This window comes from Myxocyprinus asiaticus, chromosome 39 (genome assembly GCF_019703515.2).
Source record: "Myxocyprinus asiaticus isolate MX2 ecotype Aquarium Trade chromosome 39, UBuf_Myxa_2, whole genome shotgun sequence".
Classification (NCBI taxonomy): domain Eukaryota; kingdom Metazoa; phylum Chordata; class Actinopteri; order Cypriniformes; family Catostomidae; genus Myxocyprinus; species Myxocyprinus asiaticus.
This window is the reverse complement of record NC_059382.1, coordinates 32,281,949-32,290,446: the sequence shown is the minus strand read 5'-3', so window position 1 is coordinate 32,290,446 and position 8,498 is coordinate 32,281,949. Positions and strand designations below refer to the sequence as shown.

Below are 8,498 nucleotides of genomic sequence, written 5' to 3'. Positions count from 1 at the left end.
ACTCGACTGGACTTGGACTGACGAAATGTAGACCTATGAATAAAAATTCCTGCCACAGACATTCTTTTTCACATGCAATAATCATTTAATTTAATTATTGAAGGTACAAATACGTTTTTGGAAGTTTAAATCCATTCAAAATACTCTTGGCTCAAAAATCTAAGGGGGCACATACCCCCTCAGTGTGAATGGGCATGACGCCTCTGAAAATGAGGATCCTGTCCATGACAATAACCTGACAACAACCCCTATATCTGCACATTCACCATCACAGATTAGTCATTACATTTGTCAAAGTGCACTGTTCCTTTCATTATTGAAAGAATACTGTTGGAAAGTCTTCTTCACAAAGATATCTAAAGTTATCGCATCCCATTCCCGTTTATTGTGCGTATTAAGTTTCAAACCCCAGTGCATTCGAATCACAAACCTTCGATTGTCATCTAGAGAAAATCAAGTCTGAACGAGCAGGAGTGCTTGCATTATCAAAGGCGATACGTCATTGCGAGCTGCAGTGATTGGCTGGATTCTGCTCCTTTTTCTCCAGAATTTGCAACCTCCACCGGTCTTCGCCTCGGAGCTGCGAGATCCCTACAGAAGAGGCAGGTAAACCACCGTTTTTTATGTAGATCTTAGAATATTCATTTGATTGATGCATCTAGAGATTGTAAGGCACGGGTATCCTCTGTTGGATAATTTATTGGCCACTTTATGGTTTTCTTTCAACAATAATTGATGAAGAGCTTTGGCTGGTTGCTGATCTGAAGGAATGCCGCAGTTGAGAAATGAATGCTGAACCTAAATTCCTTTTGTAAATGTAAGAAAACTGCTTTGCCGAACGGAGGAAAAGCTCAGCGATTTTAACGCAAAATTATTTGCGCACATACGCCGCAAACTTCATGAGCAGCGCGCCTTTTTTCTTTTCTTTAGGTTTACGAATCAGATCAGGATAGATTGTGTATGCGTCAAAGGTGTGGATTTGGAAGTGTTTTCAAATGGGTTCTGTGCGATTTTTGTACCCTAAAACTGTAACGTGACTAGAAATGTAATGCGCTAAAACCTGCATACTTTTGTCTAACGCTGGATTCCTTATTGGATCCATTTTAGGTGGACTCCCTTGGGACTTGGTTTCACTCAAGAGAAATGAATGCAATATAGCGCACACATTCGTCGGGGTGGAAATTTCTAATCGCTCTCATCTCCTCAACTCCTTCCCTGCAATACAGAGACAAACCGAACCGGGCTAAATGAGTGCCCGGACCTTGGAGAGACTGGCGCTTTCCATTCCCCATTGTGCCTTAAACGGAACCGCTTGGAGTAACAATGGCACCTGCTTTGACCGGGTGGATCAGCTGTTCCAGGCGTTCTCATCCACCGCCGTGCTTTTCGTGCTCATCGCGATGATCATTGGGATAATATTCGTCTCCGTCACGACCTTCCACTTTCACAAAAGCAAGATGAAAAAGCGCAAGATCCAGAAAGCCCAAGAGGAATACGAGCGCGACAACTGCAGTCCTAAAGCGGTCAAAGGCAAGCCGGTGGTCCGTCAGTGCATCATGGTGAGACCCCCCACGGCAGTGCGGAAAAGTGATCCAAACACTGAGAATCCTGGCGTGCCACCTGTGATCCCAGAGGACACAACACACACAGGACAGATGAAGGACGATAACTTGTTGGAATCGGTCGCTGTGTCTTGATAACGCAGTGCCAGCCTTTGACGAACACTGTAAATACAACCTCGGTATTCATATGATATTGCCTACGGAATATATAAATCCTTTGTTTAAGCGTTAGATTTGATAAGTTTTCATCTCAAGCTTCAGGAGGAGCCTGTGGAAGAAATCTATGAATGGTCTTGAAGCATCACTGGTTTTTGAGAAGGAGAAAAGACTCGTCAAAAATCCTTAAGGAACGCTAGTGGGAATTGTATCATCATTTGGAGCCAATCCTAACGGATTCAAATAAGAGTCATATTAGAATTAAGCAACATCCTACTGGATAATCTGGAATTCTGGGGGAAAAGAGGGCATGAATCAGTTAATACAGTGGGATTGTTTTGAATGCTGATGGAATTACTATCACAATTTGGAACCGATCCTAATAGATTCAGCTAAGAATCCTCTAAGAATCAAATAACATTTGGAATAGGCAAAATTCTGAAAATAATAAATAATAAATAAATAATAATAATAAAAAAAATAATGGCATGAATCAGTTAATCCAATAGTATTGAATGCTAATGAATTTTTTATAATCATTTGGAGCAAATCCTAATGGAATAAAATAATCCTGTAAGAATCAAATAAAATCCTACTGGATTATCTGAAAATCTGTAGAGAAAAAAAAGGTCACGAATCAGTTAATCCAGTAGGACTGTATTAAATACTAATGAAATTCCTATTATAATTTGGAGCCAATCCTAATGGAATCAAACAAGAATCCTACTGGAATAGGATTACATTTGGAATAGCTGAAATTCTGGAAATAGCATTAATCAGTTATTCCAGGATTTAATAGGATTATCTTGAATGCTAATCGAATTATGTGTCAAACTGATCAAAATGGGATCATACAGGAATCCTCTAATCACTTCCTTTCATATTGGATAAACAAAGCCTTATTTATTTATTTACAGAATGTCTTGTCATCCAGTAGGATCTTTTTTCATCGTTACAATTCTACAGATCCCTTTAGGTTTGGCTCCTTGTTTTTGATAAAAGCTCCATTAGCATTCCTTTAGGATTTTTTTCCTTTTTAGATTGTCTTATCCACACTTCTTCATATTGTCCAAGAGGAATAATTGTAAACAGGACTTTAGTTTGACCAATTATGGACCTTCTCACAGAATAGAGTTAGATATTACTGAATGATATTTTGTAGGATATTGTGGGATGTAAGGGATATTGTGAAGTTCCTCACAGTTAAAGGGACTTGTATAAATCCTGTATAGTCGCTGTCCAGTGCTGCGGTGCTGAAATAAGGACCCAAACCTTGGTCTCCATTGGGCAGAATCAAAAACAAAACTCACTACTATTTTCCTTTGTTTTGAGTTTCAAAAACTCTTAGATGTCACTCTTTTAGACAACATTTTGGTTTCTTTTGACAAATGAGATTTTTGTTTTCATTCATCTCAGTGGCTTTTTCAAGACTGACACACAAATGGTGCCATTCTGGCTTGGCATGAATAGGTTTAGTGTTTTAACCCCTTTATTCCCGAGACTGGTAACGTGCAATTGCAGCTGTTATAGTGGTAGTATAGCCTATCTATTTGTTTTGTTTATGGCACTGTATAACCATAGTAAAACTTATGTAACCTAAGGCATTTCGGTTTTGTGTTACAGCTCTATATTAATGCTTTCCTTTTGCCTTTTGCTCTAGATTAATAAAACAGTAATGATGAAGTATTATATTTTAATCTTAGGATTTTAAAATAGTGTATCAATCAAGCTACAAAGAATAAGAGAACATTTTAAAAGTAATTTTATTTATTTCCTTGGCTTTGTGTTGAATTGGAAACGGGAGTTAGAGGCAAAATCACATATTGTAACAGACCGAAATTTGAACTTTTGTTTTTATTTTGTTCAAAGCATAATTTTTATTTTTTTTAATGACAAATAAAAAGTTGTGCAAATGAGTGCAAGTGTCATTCTTTGAATAATAAATAAATACATATGTACCACTCTACATTAATGTTCCCTTTGTTTTTTGTTTTTTTAATATATATTTTTATCCCCTTTTCTCCCAAATTGGAATGCCCAATTCCCACTACTTAGTAGGTCCTCATGGTGGTGCGGTTAGTCACCTCAATCCGGGTGGCGGAGGACAAGTCCCAGTTGCCTCCGCTTCTGAGACCGTCAATCCATGCATTTTATCACGTGGCTCTTTGTGCATGACAACGTGGAAACTCCACATGTGGAGGCTCATGCTACTCTCCGCGATCCACGCACAAATGACCACGCTCCCCACTGAGAGCGAGAACCACTAATCGCGACCACAAGGACATTACCCCATGTGACCCTACCCTCCCTAGCAACCGGGCCAATTTGGTTGCTTAGGAGACCTAGCTGGAGTCACTCAGCACTCCCTGGATTCGAACTCGAGACTCCAGTGGTGGTAGTCAGCATTGATAATTGCTGAGCTACCCAGGCCCCCCACTGTTCCCTTTGTTAAGGGTTTATAAAGGGGTTAATTAATGACTAATAATTCATTTACAAATGCATTGTAAACATTTCATGTGTTTTTAACAACATGCAGAAATAGGCTGACTCTTATACAATACCTGCCAAATAGTGAACCATATTACCTCACATGTACTTAATAAACCTTTATTCTTGATAACACTTATACAACATTAGTAATCTATGAAAATGTTCTTTAATGTAAGGTGGACACATATGAAGCATTTATTAGGGAGTTGCCAACATTAGAAACCTTACCTTTTTACATAAAGTTCAGTATGTTTTTATTATGTGATATATAATGTGAATGAGCATGAAGACCTGAAAAGTGCTTTTGCAGAGGACTTTAGGACTAGGTAAGTTGGGACACCACTCGGAGTAGCACCATCCTTTTGACATCAACGTTCATGTAAATGAACCAATAAAAATAGACAATCTGGTCTCATAGAATGAACTTTACTCTATATAAATATTTGCAAACTGACTTGAACGTGCCGCTTTCTACATTTCGCTGCAGTTTCCTGGTGAAATGAACACTAGAGGCGCTACAACAACTGTGGGGTTTAAACATTGCCACACAAATCACAAGGACAATTGCTGATTTTGACTTTATAAAAACTTAATTTTCACTCTATTATTAGCCACCTGCTACAGTGCATCCGGAAAGTATTCACAGCGCTTCACTTTTTCCACATTTTGTTATGTTACAGCCTTATTCCAAAATGAATTAAATTCATTATTTTCCTCAAAATTCTACAAACAATACCCCATAATGACAACGTGAAATACGTTTGTTTGAAATCTTTGCAAATTTATTACAAATAAAAAACGAAAAAAACACATGTACATGTTTCCACTGATCATCCTTGAGATGTTTCTACAACTTGATTGGAGCCCACCTGTGGTAAATTCAGTTGATTGGATATGATTTGGTAAGGCACACACCTGTCTATATAAGGTCCCACAGTTAACAGTGCGTGTCAGAGCACAAACCAAGCCATGAAGTCCAAGGAATTGTCTGTAGACCTCCGAGACAGGATTGTATCGAGGCACAGATCTGGGGAAGGGTACAGAAACATTTCTGCAGCATTGAAGGTCCCAGTGAGCACAGTGGCCTCCATCATCTGTAAATGGAAGAAGTTTGGAACCACCAGGACTCTTCCTAGAGCTGGCCACCTGGCCAAACTGAGCGATCGGGGGAGAAGGGCCTTAGTCAAGGAGGTGACCAAGAACCCGATGGTCACTCTGACAGAGCTCCAGCATTTATCTGTGGAGAGAGGAGAACCTTCCAGAAGAACAACCATCTCTGCAGCACTCCACCAATCAGGCCTGTATGGTAGAGTGGCCAGATGGAAGCCACTCCTCAGTAAAAGGCACATGACAGCCCACCTGGAGTTTGCCAAAAGGCACCTGAAGGACTCTCAGACCATGAGAAACAAAGATTGAACTCTTTGGCCTGAATGGCAAGCGTCATGTCTGGAGGAAACCAGGCACTGCTCATCACCTGGCCAATACCATCCCTACAGTGAAGCATGGTGGTGGCAGCATCATGCTGCGGGGATGTTTTTCAGTGGCAGGAACTGTTTTTCAGTGGCAGGAACTGGGAGACTAGTCAGGATCAAGGGAAAGATGAATGCAGCAATGTACAGAGACATCCTTGATGAAAACCTGCTCCAGAGCGCTCTGGACCTCAGACTGGGGCGAAGGTTCATCTTCCAACAGGACAACAACCCTAAGCACACAGCCAAGATAATAAAGGAGTGGCTCCGGGACAACTCTGTGAATGTCCTTGAGTGGCCCAGCCAGAGCCCAGACTTGAACCCGATTGAACATCTCTGGAGAGATCTGAAAATGGCTGTGCACCGACGCTCCCCATCCAACCTGATGGAGCTTGAGAGGTCCTGCAAAGAAGAATGGGAGAAACTGCCCAAAAATAGGTGTGCCAAGCTTGTAGCATCATACTCAAAAAGACTTGAGGCTGAAATTGGTGCCAAAGGTGCTTCAACAAAGTATTGAGCAAAGGCTGTGAATACTTATGTACATGTGATTTATTTCGTTTTTTTATTTTTAATAAATTTGCAAAGATTTCAAACAAACTTCTTTCACGTTGTCATTATGGGATATTGTTTGTAAAATTTTGAAGAAAATAATGAATTTAATCCATTTTGGAATAAGCTGTAACATAACAAAATGTGGAAAAAGTGAAGGGCTGTGAATACTTTCCGGATGCACTGTATGTTATATAAAAATACTTTTCAATTAACGCATGATTTAAAAAAGGAAACATTTTAACAGTTGTATTACAGACCCACCTGCATATACACACTTATTCCAATAGTCTTAGGTTGCTTGGTAGCTCACCTGATAGAGTGTGACTTTGAGCTCGACGGCCATGGTTCAAGTCCAGCCAAAGATGCACGGAAGTGAAAGTGGCATAGAAGTGGCACAAGATGAACTTGGATACTTCAGTTAATGTGTGATTTCTTTTTCTTTCTTTTTTTTTTTTTCTTGAATTTGCATTTTAAAACACTATCAGTTAGGGTTAGGTGTTGGTTAAGGGTAAGGATGTATGTTTTGTTTAACTCTCATTTATCTTTCGTGACACAGTTGGTTAGGTTTAGGGTAAATTTTTAGGTTAGGGAAGTACGTTTTACTTATTAAAATGTTCATCTAAAATTCACCTTAAAAACCATGTCTTATTACAACCTCTTTTAGCTCAGTTTTGGTGCCCTCCGCTGGACATTTCACTTGAAAACTGCAGCCAAATGTGAATTGAAGTACGTAATTTCAGTTTTGCAAAAATGTTGCAATGCTCACGTAAATTTAATGAGACCAGGCTGAAAATAAATTATTTGCTTATATTAAGTGTTAGGAACTCAGATTCATAATAGTGTGTTGGTTCTTTCTGATGTTTCATGTAAATGAGCTAGTTCACATAAATGATTCACTGATTCACTTGAGGCCCACTTAGCCTTCAAGGAACTTTGCCTTCTTTTTTGAAGCAAACTTTTTTTAGTTAATTACTCCTGTGTATAACATTATTTCAACATTGCATGTTTACGTCATGTCCAGAAGCACATAAAAGAAGAGCCAGCTACTGTGTCACGTGTTTTTTGGCAGGGAAAGCTGCAGCAGTCTGGATGGAGGTTTAACTGTTACGTTTTTGCAAAGTTGTTTACTTGCTATAATGCTTGGAAATGTTTTCTGGAAGGGTTGTTGAAGCTTATATTGATTGCCATGCTTTAATTAATTGTACATTACTCTGGGAAAATTGTGTATACCATTCGTGAAGTGTTTAGTATACTACATTTTCTGGGAAATGACTGTGTTTTGATACTCTTTTCATGGTAAAATGTCTTTATCTCCAGTAGTCGTTCACAAGCTGCTCACGTGTTAAACTTAATAAAAACCTTCTTCATCACTGCTAAACGGTAGGATGTATGTGCAGGTTCTGTTTCCATTGATTGTAGATCCACTCTAACCAGAATTATCTTTATTTTCCGTATTTTAAAATATGTGAGCATGTTGGCAAGTGAGAATGTGCACCTAATGATTCAGCAACACGCGCATGAGCTTTCTGAGTCATTCAGATTGAATTGCAAACAAATTCAGACTGCTTTGCTACCACGTGTTCACATGACGCCATGCGAGAGACAGACGTGTGAGAAACGAGCTCTGCGAACTTTGCTAGTTTTTAAATTATTTTCATGTTGTGATCACTTGAAAGACACTTACATGTTCAAGATGAGGCCTCTGACGAGACTGCGAGCCGGGGACTCGATTTGGACGGCACGTCGAGAGAAGATATTCAGTGTCAGTTGTCCAACATGTCGGTGATGTTGACGTAGGTTCTTGCTGACTTGCAGGATCTCGCTGTAATACGTCGATCGATTACGGCAATGGAAACAAAATTCTCTGAGTTGTTTACAAGAGTGACAGAAGTTGAAAAACGAATTGATTATCTTGAGTCATCGGAAAGGGAATTATCCGCTAATGCGCCCGCGTCCAAAACAGATTTGGAATTAATTTAGGAAAAACTGGAATGTTTCGAAAATATGAGCCGAAGGAATAACATACAAATTGTTGGAATTCCTGAGCATGAAGAGGGCAGAGATATGGTGAAATTCCTGGACGAGTTTTTCCTGAGTCTGCTCGACATAACAGGCCATAAACTGGAAATCGAGTGAGCTCACAGAGTCCCTGCTCACAGATCTGCTGAGGGAGATAGGCCTCGATCCATTCTGGCCAAATTTCTGAAATCATCCGATAAAGATCTCGTGTTGCGCCAGGCGAGGAGCAAAGGGAAGCTTTCTTGGAAGA

At 39.6% G+C, this 8,498-nt stretch overlaps 1 protein-coding gene across 1 annotated transcript; it reads left to right on the top strand.

The window, feature by feature from the left end:
- Positions 1 to 287: 287 nt before the first annotated feature.
- On the top strand, positions 288 to 3,634 carry si:dkey-35i13.1 (uncharacterized protein C11orf87 homolog). Its single transcript, XM_051679807.1, has 2 exons — positions 288 to 606; positions 1,108 to 3,634. The coding sequence occupies exon 2, from the start codon at positions 1,248 to 1,250 to the stop codon at positions 1,695 to 1,697; it is 450 nt and encodes a 149-aa protein (XP_051535767.1). The 5' UTR covers positions 288 to 606; positions 1,108 to 1,247; the 3' UTR covers positions 1,698 to 3,634.
- Positions 3,635 to 8,498: the final 4,864 nt, after the last annotated feature.

Coding starts and splice junctions, on each gene's coding strand:
- si:dkey-35i13.1 (XM_051679807.1), top strand. CDS start 1,248: ATGAGTGCCCGGACCTTGGAGAGACTGGCGCTTTCCATTCCCCATTGT.